The following is a 15689-nucleotide window of genomic DNA, read 5'->3' as shown; positions in this document are numbered from 1 at the left end:
GAAATATGTTTCTTAAACGTCAGACGCTAAGGAGTGAAGTTGAGTAAGAAGGGAATTTAAATTGATGCTACATAAACTAATGGTGTTCTCAATATCATAATGAAACACATCTTTTAAACAAACATAAGATGTATATAAACAACTTAATCACAACTGTTGTGATGCATCAGGTTCTACACTGAGCTTATGTTGCCATCTAGTGTTTGTAAAGCATCATGTTCAGCTCTGAGTTGCTCATGGAAAAACAAGAAACACAGCATCCAAATGGTGTTGTTTACTACAGTAAAACTGAAAGACAACAGCTCACAGAGCAAACCATATAAAAAAAAATATGGAACTGTCATTAACATTATCACCAATATCACATGCTCTTCATACAATATAAAACTGATACTGGCAGAGAATATAGTCCCCTCCTAATAAATTATGTTACAAGGCTTTTTTGTTAGATAGCCAACATTGAAATACATTTCAATAAGTATCATCTCACCTTTTGTGCAATTATTGTTGCAAAGTAATCGCTAAGGATCAAAGAATCTCCAAAATAAATGTAAGGTCATTAAAAAGAAGCTTTTCAAGCCATAAATCACATTCTCATCTACAAACTGAACTCTGTACATCTCTGGCTCAACCTTCCGCTTTCTTTCTTAAGTACATACTAAAACCATATATACACACGTAACGTAAGCATTCATCTTCATATAAAGGGGCTCATTCATTTGAGGTTTAAATATCAGCCCAATATTTTTTTAAGTGTCAAAACAAACCTTCCATTTTACACCAATTCAACTGAGATAAAAGGAAAACAAATAAGAGACATGATATTGTTTAATCAATAGCATGGCGTAGTGGAAGGCAGATACGTCATAAACCAGATGGAGAATTGTAATGCAATTTCTTCTCACTGGATGCCGCCTCCATCCTGATGTATTTACGCAGGTATCGAATGGCAGACAGGGCGCTTACATTCGCCAACAGGACTGTGGAAAAAAATGTCCTTACGTCATTCCCCATACTTTGAAACCCAACCCAGAGTTTGTTGAATCATATTAATAACAGATTTTCTTGATATTGATTTATTTCCAATTTTACCTCAATATTTAATGGGAGACACATTTTACAGCCCCAGAATACTTTTGCTATTCGACATACATACCAGCCTTCCAGGCATCTCCAACTTGTGGATTTGTAGTCTTTAGCACCCAGGAAGCAAATGCTATACAGAGTAAACACATGTCTGAATGTCTGATAGGCAGGAGGGAGGCATCCAACCCTTTAAAGAAATTGAGAAAGTGATATTAAAAAACATATAGTAAAGTGTTTGATCAAAAATGACAAAGCCCTCCACAGAGGAGTGTGATGAAAGGTCAAGGGTATTCTAGTTGGCACTAACACAGTGACAGCTGAGCAGAGACCACATTAATATGTTGGGACATCCTGTTGTGTCACACTGTGACCCTTTCAAATCCCAGCGGCTGAACAGATAACGATCATGCCAAACAAGGCTTCATCATGCTACTGACATTGTGACTCCAGCTGACTTAACTGTAATTATCTTTAATAATAATAATAATCATCTGCTAAACACTTAAGTCACTTGTGAGTATCTTTACTAAAGCTTAATTAAGCTTTAATTAAGCAGGGTATCATTCATACACAAAGCGTCCTCAAGTTGAGATATTTTCATTTCCCTGCACAACCAAACCTTTAGTTAGTTTAAGTGCTGTGAGATTATAAGGGACGCTCATTGAGTGTAGTCAAGTTATCACGTACAACCGTTCCTCTTGGCTTTCACCTCTGCGTGCCAGAAGCACAGTCAGTGTCCTGTGACAGCTGAGGTAAGAGAGTCTGTCCCAGTCATGACTGTAACAGCTGACTGAGCCTATATTACCACTGTCCACATGTGAGGAATCCACGTAACTGAAGAAGGTTGAATAGGTTATTAATACACAATATTTTTAAAAGTAGCATTAACAGGCAGCGTGGGTAACTTCATGGTTAGTGCTCGTGCCCCATGTGCAGACGCTAAAGCAGGTAGCCCGGTTAAAATGCAACCTTGGGCTTCTTCCCCTCTTTCCCCCCGGATTTCTGACATTATCCACTCTCGAAATAAAAGGCATGAAAAGTCCAAAAATAAATAAATAAATACAAAAAGTTGCATTTACATAAAATAGATAGGTTTGAATCTAAAAGGTTTGTTTTTCATTATTGCACGTTGAGATATATCCATGCTGGTTATTGCTGGATACTTTCCTAAGAATGGTCATCTTTTTTTAATAGCATTATTTACTATGCTTAAGAGTTTAATTTAATTAATGGGGGCACTGGTGGTGCAGTGGCAGTGTGCGCGCCCCCCATGTATCAAGGCTACAGTCCTCGCGCGGGTGGCCCAGGCTCGCGTCAGACCTATGGCTCCCCTCCCGCATGTCCATCCCCACTCTCTCTCCCTAGTTTCCGGCCTTATACACTGTCCTCCCTCTATAATAAAGGCTAAAAATGCCCAAAAATAAATCTTAAAAAAAAGAAAAGAAAAAAAGAGTTAAATTGAGCTCAGAACGGTGTATGCTTACTGTCAACATCATCAATACAATGCAAACACTTTAATTTGGCAGCAAGGTTTACAGAATTGCATCAGCTTGTTTTACTTTTATAACTTTTTGAGCTGCAGCTGGAGCTAAAAAAAGACCTTACATTTATACAACTTCTTTTTACTTATACAGTTGTGAACATTTTGCTTTTGACTTGGATATATAGAAGTGGTCCAGACCCGTTTAAACATTTTGAGGTCAAAGGTGATCCAAAGCTTGTGATCTCTATTTTTAGTGATGGTGCCAAAGTTTATTTAACCATTGTAATATATATTATAATATTGCAATATAAGCGAGTCTGTTTTTAAACACCACTAGACAATCCACAATGCATTATTTAAAACCTAATACTTTAGTCAAACGATAATCAATGTGTTTCTCGTGTGAAATTTGTTTGGACTTACTTGGATTTGAAACAGCCATCTGAAAGTCCTCATATCTTAAAGACTGTTGAGATAGTTGTCTGGAGATTCTCTCCTCCAGGTGATAGAGAAGGGGATCAGAAAACATCACATCTTGATTTCCCATGGTATTTATTCGGTGAGCTGTCCTTCCAGGTAATATTCCACTTTGTCTCAGAGTTGCAGGAGAAAGAGGATTTGAGATTGCCTGCTTTTGGACTGTAGATCCTGCAAAACTAATGTTTCTGAAGGAGAGCGTATTCTTCCAAAAGAAATTTTGTTGGAGGTCTCTATCTGTGAAGAAATTGTCATATATGTCGGTAGAGATCCGAGATGCACTTGATTTTCGACTAAACCTGGTCACCACCCTTACAGGACCGCAATTGTCTTCATCATCGGAAGAATCATCAGAAGAAGAGGAAGCAAAGAAGTGTTCATATGCCTCAGGATACTGGAGATTTCTGTTAACTGAGCGAGAGCAGGAGAAGATGGGTACTTGCTTGTCTTTGGACTGATCTTTTGCTGTCATAAGAGGGTAGAAGAAGCTTTCTGTATCAAACTCTGAGAAGAATTGATCGTACGTTTCTGGGACAGAGTTTCCATAAGTGTAGCGGGAGGTTATGGTATCTGTGGCAGACTGGGTGGGAATCGTTTGCTTTCCACCAAAGAGGTACTGGAATATATCTGTGAGAGAGATTCTGTAACTTTCTGCAGACGATGGAGCCAAACAGTCATTGTCTTTAGTAGGCATGTGTCCATCACTGAAATGTTTAACTTTACCTAACTCACCTGTGTCTGATGTTTGTGTTTGGCCTTTCCATGTGTAGCTGTAATATTTAGATTCCAGAGCAGGTAGATTATGGACACTTACATTTTTAGAAATCTTTTTGATGCACGTTTGAGCACTTCCAGGGGGGACAGTTTCAGGAATGTCACTAACAGATGTCAACATTATATTCTTAGGATAAACATCAGCAGCTAGATTAAAGCTGGCAGGTTTTTTTTCCCACATCACTGTTTTTGAAGAGGAAGAATTGTCTGTCAAACCAGAACCTGGACCTACATTGTCAGGATCAGCATGACTGTCCTCGTTGTTTTTCTCAGCCTTAGACTCATCCAGTTGATTAAAAAAGCCAGAGTCTGTCATTGCCAGCATGTCAGTCTCCTCAATTTCCTGTAACGGTGGGAGGGAGCTGGACTGTGCAGCTTTGCTTCGCAAACCTAAAATATCATTGATTGTCAGTTTCTCCATCTCCTTCCAAAAAGAAGACATGGCAAATACTGAATTTTTTGCATCAGGTGCCTTTTCAGGCTCACATTCTGCTATAGATGCAGTGAAAGCATCTTCTGTTTCAACCACTAAATCACTAATTGAGTGCATTGTGACTTCTGCTACAGACTGACTTATTGGTGTACAGTTTCCATCTCCTACTGCATGTTTCGCCGGTAAAAGGGATTTTGTTCTTTCTTCGGACTCATTTTGACTCACAGATAAACAAGAACTCACTGACATGTCTGTTAAATTTTCATGTGAGTCAGGAAAAACCCATTCTATGTCTTGAGTACCACAGGACGACACTAAGTTTTCAGACGCAGACAGTGGGGTTTCTCCATTAGTTTTGCCCGTTTGATTAATTTCATCAGATAGTACAGGATTCCCACTATGTGTAGCCAGTCTTAGTGGTGTTGCGAAATCACCTGTTATTTCTTTTTCTGATGAAACATTTAATTTGGAAACTACAGAAAGCACAGAGGGTGATTCTATTTGCTTCGTATTAACATCATGATCTGGGGGACATTCAGACAGAAAGCTTTTATCCGGCGAGGTATTGCTGCTATCCAATATTAATTTTGAACACTGACTGGAAACCTTCTCGATGAATGGAAAGGTACTAGTTTTTATTGGCTTTGTGCCGTCAGCGTCAGAGCTGCTTGTGGAAATTGCAGACAGAAGTAACTGAGTCTTTCCCAGAGAAGTGTTATATTGGTCTGTGTCGTTACAGTCAATTTCCAGCTGTTGTTGGGACTCTCTTTCACACAGTGTGTGCTTGTTTCTGCCAGAATTTCCAGCCTCTTGAGCCAGGACTGACTTAGCAACAGATAGTGTGTCATTTTGGCTAACATCCACAGTGGGATCATTTGCTTCGGTGCTTGGTAAAATACTATTTGTTATTGAATTGACCTCTGCTGTACACGATTCAGAATTGTGTTCATTTTCACAAAAAGTGAAAGGATGATTCATTTTATCAGACGTCCAGAGACTTCCTGCATGTGCAGATGCACCAGCTACAACAGCCGTTGATGAAACTGGCAACCCTGGACACTTCATTAGCAATGCTGATTCTTCAACATTTAATTTACAGCAGTTTTTAAAGTTTGTTGCCAAATTACCACTGTTGTTAGTTAGACTCAGTAGTGTTACTGACCTACCATTAGTTGCATTACTTTCTGTCGAGCCTATGTGTCCGGCTTGTAAATTTTGATAGTGACAGGGACATGGAAGAATTTTATGAGACGGATCATTTGAAGGTATGTTAACAGGGAGATTGCTGGTGGCTGAATATGACATTAAAGAGGGAATAGGAAGAGTTTTTGGTGATTGAAAAGGAAAATTATTTGATGGACAGAGACCTATTCCTCCTCTCCATAAACAATGCTCTTCCTCTGAGTCACTCTGCTTGACTGGCACCTGCTTCTCAAATCCATGCACACGCTCCTCTGTCTCAACACTGAGTCGCCTCTTCTTTCTTCGCTTTCTTTTGAAAGCGGCAGATGGAGAGGATCCTTGGCTCGTTCTTGTTGCGTCTGATTGTAAAACATTTGGGTTTTGGCCGTCATTCCATTTAACATCAGTAACATTACTCCACAAATCAGTGCTGCATTTTTTACTGGGATTTAACTGTTTTGGTAACAACTGTTCCAGCTTAAAGTCACTCGGAGTTGTGCACATTTCCACCTTTAAAACTTCGTCGCTTTGAGTTTCTGTTTCAGAGCAGACAACCTTGTCCTGTGAAACGTGAGACTGATTCCATTGTGTATCACTTACAATGGTTGCTGCCCCAGCCTTTTCTCTGATGAAGAACTTTGTTTCAGGATGAGCTGATTTGTTAGTCTTCAGCACGTGACTTGCTGCAGGTTCAAGGGAATCATTAGAAAAAGTTTTTTCTCTTTTAATTTTTTTCATGAACTTGCTGAAAGTGTCGACAGGCTCCATGATATCTTTGCCAACTGCTGTTTCACTGCTGGCCGGGCAGGATTTTAACTCTGGGCTGTTTTTTGGCAAAGCACTGCTACTGACCTGTGAATGGCTTGTTTCTGCTTCTGTACCATTTTTCAGCCCTTCAAAGAATATATTGACTGACTGCAGGTGTAAATCCTCCTCACTGCCCGATAGGATGCTCTCCATACCACTGATGCCGTGTTTGCTGAGATAATGCTCCACAGGAGAGCCCTCACAGTCTGGAGGGCCGTCCATCAGGCGGTCCGGAACTGACAAGCTTGCTTTAAGGTTGACTTTCTGAACTGTTTTTGCGAGAATGGCCCGTGTATCGTCAATATCACTCATCCCCGAGTCATCCACACCGGCTATTGAGGGAGGAAGCAGGTTACACTCCTCGCACTCCGCAAAGAAGCATTCCCAATCACGGTCACAGATCTCCACACTGTACTCAACGTCTTCCATTTGAACAGAGAGGGCATATTACAACCTGCAAAAACCAATCAGAAGGACAACATTTCAGAGTGATTACTTGGAAATGTATTTTCTTTCAATTTATGTGGTTTAAAGGAAGAATATGTGACTTTTTGATAAAGTAGATTTTGCCCTTGAGCACCAGCATGAAAACAAAACAACTCAAGCTCCATTGTTGTGCTAGGAGGCTAATGGTAGCGCTAGTTAGTTTGCTTGTAGCTTCACATGCATGTAAATGTTCATGAAATAAACGCTTACATGAGATTCAAATAAGAAGTGAAGTGAGCACAGTATGTTGTTCTTCTTTTCTCTAGTCCATCAATTAAGCAACTTTTAAACAAAAGGCAATGAGCAGCTGGCTGTCCTTTCCATGCTAATGTAGATACAGCTCAGACAACCTCACAGACAGCAGTACTCGGGTGTTACACTCATTGTAGACAGTCTTGACTCAGAGTTATTTTCAGAGGATTTACTCTCTGCTATAAAGTATTTGTGTAAAATTTTGCATATTCAGCCTTTAAATATAATGAAATCAAACATTTTCTTGATAACAGAAAAACACATTTTGAGCATGGAAAACAAACTGTCACAAGATGACTAAACCAAAGACTCAAAGTCATTCATGCAATTAAAAAAAATGCCATGCTTAACTGTGATCCTGCAAAATTCTGCAACACAATGTCAGTCATGTAAAATATATTAATACAATAAAAGGAAACTTTGCTATGTAGTTGAAATCTATTAATACAAGTGGCAAAAAAACAATGTTAGGTATACTGTAATTACTATACTGTATATCTTAAGGGCAAAAAAATGGAAATCTAAAATAATAATTAATAGATCAGTTAAATGTGGGTGTTTAAAATGGACAACATTACGTATTAATCTTGTAAGTATAGTAGTAAGCATCTGTACTGATTACTAAATTCATGGATTTTTTTTCTTACCTGTCAGCTGTGATCCTGTTCTACAGGATATGAAGAACTAGATAGTCTTGCAGCACCATGATGTGTCCTTCGGTGGGCGTTCTTTAGCACACGCATTAAACGTGTCCCATGGTTTGATAAATATAGAGAGGTTCTCCTGATCACGTAGTACACACAAGGTTCTTCGAGCAGCGTTCCCCAACAGAGGCATAAAGTTTCAGATCTTTATATAGACTCTCCACGCACAAACTGCTGGTTACACAGAGGTTGTAAATATATTACTTTAAACATGTACATGATACATTAGTCACCATTGCAAAGATTAAGGTGATATTTATGTTTATTTAGACCTGTTTTGGTTCATTCTCTATTACTGCACCCTCATTTTGATAGAAAAAAAAGAGAAAGAGATGAAAACCCAGCAGACAGCGTCCCTGGCAGCGGTCGTTGGTTCCGACACCAGTCAGGCCCTCAAAAGTATGTTAGGTTTGTCGGTCAGCTGATTCCTCTCTGGTCTGATGACCTGAGGTGACAGTGGATCTAAATCTTTTCCATTACATATTTCCAAACAGCGCAGAAGGGTCAAAAGGATGGGCGAATCATAATGGAGCGACATTACTAATCTAAACCTGAATGAAGAAGATACATACAAAAAAATTATGTTAATTTATTTTTTGAAAAAACAAACGTTAAGTTTTCCTTTTTTTAAATGTCATACTGTCATGATGGATTGATGACTTTCCATATGTGTGGGTAATGATCTTTTGAACAGTTCAAGCCGTGCTCCAGTCAAAGGTTTGCTCACAATTACTTCTTTTTTTTAATTTGAGCTTTTTTGGTGCTGAATCATATACGCAGACAGTTTTCACATTTTACATTCATTTTCTGAAGGAAAGGAAGTTACAGTTTTTGAGATTAAAGTTTGGAAAGCAATCACTTTAATATGCTAATTGGAGAAGTGCGATGTGAAAAGTAAATGCCAACAGTGTGAGAAACGAGAAAGATAATGTGGCTAATATCCAACTGTGACAACATTTTCTGTTTTAAAGGGGGCAGTGAAGCTTTAAGCTTTGTTTTTCAGATGCTGGATGTAATGAGCTGCAGTCACAGAGGGGAAGAGATGAACTAGAGGTGAATGGCTTTGAGGATGGTCCTAATGAGGGAAACAAATCATATTAGACTGCAGCAAAATTATGGAGGTTACTGCTAAATCTGATGGACTGAACCATTTAAATAAAATAAAAAACACCCATACTAAGATGCCTCATGAAGCAGGGAGTAAGAGGGAAGAACTGAAATTTGAAGAAATTATGCACAAAGATATCTCTTCCTTCCTGGAACTGACTGAGCTTCGTTTGACTTTAACTATACTGTATTAGAGATTAAATGCATTAAAGAAGCCCAAAAAATGTGGGTTACCATATCGACTAATACGCTAAATGCAAGAGTCATGTATTTGGTTGCATGTTTTCACACAGAGATGGTGGTTTGAGCCTACAGCAGTATGGCAATATCGTTTTGTTTGTTTGCTATTTCACTGGAATTGGTTATTGTGAATTTATATAATTAAAAATGATGTGAATTTTAACTACGACTTCTCAAAAGATTTGAGGTATCATCTCATTAGTATAATCATATTCATATATCCTGTATTGCCTTTACATTTTTATCCGTCCTCTCTTTCTTATATGTAGGATAACAATTAAAATTTCGATAAAAGATAAGTCACATACCCACCAGTTTAGAGACACTTTAACGCTTGGGTTGCTGACATTGTGGCACAGATGTTGGGGCTTATATCAGGCTTGAAATGTGACATCCACAATTATCGAGGAGAGCTTATCTGATGAGGCATTGTTTACTGCCATCAGTAAGACTAAGTGAGGACTTAGTGATTACAGGACCATCCTTGCTGTCAAAAAGTCACTGAGACTACAAGATACCAAGATAAGCAATCAGTCCTGATCTCATTATAAACTGTACTTAACAGATGTCTAATGTACCTTAACAATAGAAATGACCTTCGATAATGGGGTCTCATGGGATGTTAATGATGAAAATGCATCACATTATTCATTTGAATGATTGCAGAGTGTTTTTAAAAAAAAAAAAAATAACCTGAACAGAAAATTCCTTTTTTCTTCTTTAAGAATAGCAGTCTACATTTTCAGCAGTTTGGGCCTCAGGTTACTCTGAGCGTGTTCAATAGTTTGTAGGAATTTTAGGACAGCTTTAACTGCAGCTTGTATTGACCTCATTTTCATCACTATAGATATTTATGAGAAAACAGACCCTCTAATTAGCCAAACCACAGTCTGGGCTGTGTGCCCAAGAGGGCTCTCTCAATTCATCAGCTGTGATAGACGGAAACAAGCCAGGGCCTGTTTGGCTAGTGCACCTGGGGCAGCGGGCCGTTTGACACGGGTGGGATTCTGTTTCCATCAACAGGATTAGGCTCTTACAGCTCAGTTCTAGGAGTTAAGATTGGAATCTGTTTGGGCTGTTTCACAGTGGCTAATGCAACAGAAATCGCCCTAATTGTTCACCACGTCAGCCCCGGCAATTCAGCGTCAATTAAACAAAGCCTAGTAAACAACAGCTCAGCGACATGATGTTTACACAGAGGGGAGTTTGTATACGGTCCCGTTACCAAGCGTCCTTGTTTGGGGGCATCTCATGTGTGGAATGGGGTGCAAAGTCTCAATTATTACAAAGTAAAGGGTCTGGGGGGAAAATGAAGACAAAGATACCCGTTTGGAGAGAAGGGTTGTTTACAAATGCCACACAAGTTGATGTGGCCTTTTACCAAGGAAGCTTACAGAGAGTGCTTACATTACACAGCATTTTGTTGTAAGAGAATGAATGACTTAAAAAAAGTAGACATCTATTTAACATATTTGTAATCACTCATTCAGCCAACTAAAAGTTAATTAAGAAGACAAAATGTGACATCCATTATGTGATAGTTTTTTAAATAAAAATGATTTATAAAAACAAATAATATGCTCTTATTTGCCCTGAAAATGGCAATTCTCTGAATGTAATCAATCATTTGCTTCAGATAATCCTACTGTGCTCTTTGAATCTTATTAGCGCTGCCTTATGCTCAAACATCTGCATTATCCCACAACTTTTGTTTCTTTGTTTGGGTTATCAGAAAGAGGCTGTTCAAGATACGCGATCATTTCCAAACAGACAACTGATTACATATAATATGGGGATTATTTTAGAAATTAACACTATCTGAAAATACCAACATACAAACCATAGCCTACCCAACAACATAATAGTAGGCCTATTTATCTTTTGAATTAAAAAAGTAATGTCGCCATCTTCAAATGTAGACCCTCTGAACAAAATCTAAGTGATAGGGTCTCCTATTCAGTTACCAATAACTTCACTTTGCTCCTCTGCTCTCACAGTCCACTAAAGCTACAATGAAACGTGGTTATCAATCGTTGGGATATAATCCTAATATAACATCCTAAATGTCCGCACCTGTTGCTTAATGCTGTATCCTCGCCTCAGTATGAAGCAAAGAGCGCCTTCAGGCACTCCAAAGGATTATTTGTCCTGACGATGGTGAGATTTGATCAGTGCGAACTAACAAAACAGTATTGTCCTCAACGCAAATGTCACCGACAACACAGCAGTATCAGCGCTCAAGCTGTTCTGGGGTTGTGTAGAAATCATTTGAGTCGACTTATCAGTTCATTCTGTAGCACATACCTGCAGAGTACTGAGACCGCAGCCTGATTTTAATGATAAAAGGTTGAAAATAAATGCTTAAGTGAGCACTTAGTCATCAAATTTGATCTGAAACAGCTTTCAGTCACGAGATATCAGGAGAATTACATTTATTGGGACTTACTATGTTTAATGAACTCAATGACATAACTTAGCAAGAATGCAGTATTTCCTATAAACCACAAGATGGCAGTCACCGCCCACAACCATCAGGGACTAAACTCAGCAAACAACCATGCCAGCTATGAAGTTCTTTTAACAAGGTTTTGATTTCATTGGCAATATGTCTGTTTTTAACTTTTTAACCTTCAGAAATGAAGGCTAATTTGTAGAAGTATTGACGGCAAAGTAAGCTACCTACCAAAGGTAGAACACTGCATGGCCCATATCTGGGTAGCCTAGCCCATAGATATTTATGTTTATTTATATATATATGGCTTAGCCTACTTAATTTGGATTTATGCTACGAAAGCCCCGCCAAGAGAAAATCTTACAACTTGTAAGGCCTATAAGCTACTGTCTACTCTTCATAGGCAGGCGTACGTATTCTTTATGTAGTATTGAAGGCACTCATCAGTTATGTCAGCACACAAAGTTTACACATATGGTTTACACTCACTTGCCTGATTAGATTCTTCTCTTATTATCTCTTAATATTGAGGAAAAGGGTTTCATAAAAAGGCTGCTGCTTTTATCAGAAAAGTAATAGTTGGCTAAAACAGCATTTAATAATAGAACTTGAACGGTAAGGTAAAATTAAACTTTATATTCAAACATTTTGATTAAAGTAAAGCACTAACATAACCAAGTAAAGCGACATTTTACAGCTTGTAAACAATTAAAACTTTGTTTTTTCCAGTAGCCTGCCCTACTCTTTTCTAAGATGATACAAAATCAATTTAGTCCCATTAAATGTTAAAAGCTTCTGTTGTTTTTCCACACAAGGCATAAATCCAGTGGTTAACGTGATGAAGCTTCGAGACTTCAGTTTTAAATATAGATTTATTTACAAGAGTTCAGCCATAACGACTGTTCTGTTCATTATAAAACATGAAAAAAAAAAAAATAGTTAACATATTCCCGTGAGATCAACATTAATGAGACACTGAACAGATAGAGTGAAGCTGATTTAAAACCCTACTGGTACACACAACAAACTTTTATATTGTGCAGCGTCAAATTCCGGTTCCTCATGCATTACCTTCTTCTCCATCACAAGCAAATGTAAACGCGTATATAAATGTCAGACCTCTAGATTTCTCTAATCCCTATTTCACTTTCCAGCCTCAAGTCAGTCCAAGTCCTTTCACATAAAAACTATTTAGCCCATTTTCACCACTTTGTCATTTGAAGTCAAACAGCTGAAGCGATTGTAAAGTAAGCCAACCCGGACGTATATTGGAGAAGCTGAACAGTGCACCATTAAGGGAGAAGGCGCGTGACATCAGCTATGTGCCCGAGGTGTGTGGTGACCCTGGCTGACTCTGGTCTGTCTCTGGACTCTGTCTGTCTGTACACATATAGCCCTGAAGGTCCTGTCAGCTGGGTTAATTAGTGAAATACAGACAACACTGTTCACTTCATCTGCTTTGAGCAAAAGCTTTTGATTCTATAGTGCCAGCATTTTCACTGGACTGTGTAGGCTACATTAGTGAATTCAAATTCTTAAATGCTGCGTCTCTCACCAGCAGTTAATTTTCCCTCCTTTCAACTGAACTTTTGTGATATTAAGTGTTGTTCACTATCATTTATGTTTTCAATTTTTTTTATTTTTTTTACTTGTCATTTATATAGTTTGTTATTCTTCCCAAAAATTCTGAGATCATAATACAGTAAAGTACATCCTCATACTATAATACAGCTTCTATATTTTATCTACTGCAGTAATATCCCTAATTTACCACATTGTTTGCGAAACACCCATTATGTTCCAAAAATGATGTCCCAGGCAAACAAACTTAAACACACTACGCACTGATTATTATTATTTTTTTCAAATTAAAATCTCTTTTTAAAAGACTAAAACAAAATCTGAAATAACACATTATGGTTCAGATTTTTTTTGTCTAAAGTTGCCCTATGCTAGAATGCACCCTTGTCCCAGACACAAATGTAAAACTTTAAACAATTTTAAAAAGTGTCAGAGCATTCAACATCTTAAAACTACAAACCTACTGATACAAGGTGTGCAAAACACTATTATAGTCCGTAAGACGTCGACTTTGTCAGTTTTTACATCTGACTGGTGAGACGTAACTTAGTTTTCTTTTATAATTAAATGCTTTTTTCAAAATGTTTTTGTTTCATTATTATTATTATTTCCCTTGATTAATTAATGTACTATTTAAAAGAAAACAAATACAAAACAGAGTTGTTTCCCAATTCTCAAGAGTGAGTGAGAAATTACATCTTATCTTACATAAAAACTTGCTTTCAATTCCTAAATAGTCTTTTTGTCACTGTGTTCATGGATAACATGAGCTGGTTTTTGAAGTTGAGGCTGAATTCAATATAAGGCAGTGTTTTCTTTCATCCTGACAGGCTTGTCTTCATTTTTCTTTTTGACGACAAAAATACCTTTACTTCCTTCCTTGTTTTCTATTTTTCTCCTTCTCTGCAGACGTACTTCTGAAAAGCTGTTTACTTTGGGTTAACCATACAGCAAACCATGTGAGAAATCATTCTTCTCCCAGGGGACTTGTTGGTTAATAAGTTATACGAGGACAAAGAGCTGATCAGCCAGGCACCTCAAACTGAGCGATGGCCTTCCTTCCTTTGGTGCGGGTCACTAGGGTTATCAGTGACAGGGGAACAATAGGAAGTGCTACAACCAATGACACTGCAGCACTGTCACTCACCTCCTGCATAACTCTGCAGAGTGCTCCTGCATGGAAAACAGAGTGTTTCCTCTACTGCTCTTTACTTGGGATACACTAATGCTCAGCATTTAAAAGGAGCACTATTTAACTCACAATGTCTTTTCAGGCCCCTTGTGCTAAACACATGACCAACCAACAAAAATGTACAACTAATGGATGTGACAGCACACTTACTACTGAACAAAATGACATGCAGCTCCCCAGAGCAGCCACCTCAATGCTCCTGTAAGGATTTTTAAGGTATTGATGATGCTGCATATGTACTGGAGGATAATAATAATAACAAGAATAGATACCTCTATAGGGCATACAAAGAGCTCAGGCTGGAAGCAACTATTAGAAGTGCAGGATGTAAACATCAGACAAGAAGTAGATTACTATTATGTTCATTCTGAGATCACAGAAGAAATGTATAGATCAGCATTGCTCCCTTTCAGTTTCCAAAATGTTCATCTGGGCATAGATGTAACACTCCCTGACTTGTAACTGTTTAGTTATGAAGGTTTCTAATTTGACTTCTACAATGGAACTTGAATATTACCTGCTATTTGGCAGACATGTTTTTTGCGCTGCATTAGCAATGACATATCGGATCAGAGTGCCATTGTCTTTAAAACTGCCCCAACCTATTTTCTGGATTTTTGAGGATGTGCAAAGCAGACGCTTCAAACAGATGCAGGGCATGTATGGCAGCAATTATCCACATACACACACGTAGTCAAAAGCAGCTATCTTTCCGACCCATAATGATAAATATTAGATTCAACAATTTTTCTACTTATGTGCAGATAAAAGTAAAGAAAGTAACAAAAATATTTAGTCGTGGAGTGTACTTCTAATCCTAATTTGAGTCCTATAAAGTCTTTCCACTCATCAGCTTTATTTTCTGGTTACTTTGGTGATTCAAGTTTTATTTTACAAACAAAAGAGGAGCCTTTAAAGTATTGATTTATGGATTAACTTAACTGTATGTTACTGGCAGCTTGAGGGGTGTCAGTTCATCTCATGGTCACTCTCCTCCCCTCGACATTCCACTCACCTTGTGGAATAAAAATGTAATTTTCCCCAAAGGTCTTACTAATATCTAAAAATTAATTTCATCATCTTGGTTAGCAAGTACTTTTATTTAAATTAACTGGAGCATCAAAAGAGAAACCATGACTGGCCAATAACTGGTAATTTTGAGCTTGTAAAAATGTTATCAGATCTGGGCTGCGACGTGACCATAAAGTCAGTTTTCAGGGTCCCTTCCTTCCAGAAAGAAAGGCTTGCTGCACAGGCTGCTACATTGTCAGAACTAGCCTTTAAATCAAAGCTAACGTTCGCAGGTTCTGCAGTGCAAGCCCTAGACTCTACCAAGAGCGAGTGCGTCAAATGTGTACTGTATCTGCTTGTGTTGTGCCCTGGTGGCTGCCCTCTCGGTCTGAGTCAGCCCCGGGTGGTTTTTTGCTACTAAG

The 15689-nt window shown here is 38.3% G+C and overlaps 1 protein-coding gene across 1 annotated transcript; it reads right to left on the bottom strand.

Moving 5' to 3' along the window:
• Window positions 1-810: 810 nt before the first annotated feature.
• On the bottom strand, window positions 811-8233 carry perm1a (PPARGC1 and ESRR induced regulator, muscle 1a). The gene is made up of 4 exons (XM_079359474.1): window positions 7628-8233; window positions 2993-6696; window positions 1157-1273; window positions 811-980 (listed from the first exon to the last, which is right to left on the bottom strand). Exons 2-4 carry the CDS (start codon window positions 6669-6671, stop codon window positions 865-867), a joined length of 3912 nt encoding a protein of 1303 aa, XP_079215600.1. The 5' UTR covers window positions 6672-6696; window positions 7628-8233; the 3' UTR covers window positions 811-864.
• Window positions 8234-15689: the final 7456 nt, after the last annotated feature.

This window comes from Symphodus melops (assembly GCF_947650265.1).
Source record: "Symphodus melops genome assembly, chromosome: 13".
Taxonomy (NCBI): Eukaryota; Metazoa; Chordata; class Actinopteri; order Labriformes; family Labridae; genus Symphodus; species Symphodus melops.
The sequence above is the reverse complement of the archived record's forward strand: the minus strand, read 5'-3'. Positions and strand labels throughout refer to the sequence as shown.

Bases quoted from the DNA above. Each gene is read 5' to 3' on its own strand.
- perm1a (XM_079359474.1), bottom strand. From the start codon at position 6,671: ATGGAAGACGTTGAGTACAGTGTGGAGATCTGTGACCGTGATTGGGAA. The intron at 1,274-2,992 runs GTAAGTCCAAAC...ATTTCTTTAAAG, and splicing joins GATGGCTGTTTCAAATCCAA to GGTTGGATGCCTCCCTCCTG. The intron at 981-1,156 runs GTATGTATGTCG...TTTTTTCCACAG, and splicing joins TGGAGATGCCTGGAAGGCTG to TCCTGTTGGCGAATGTAAGC.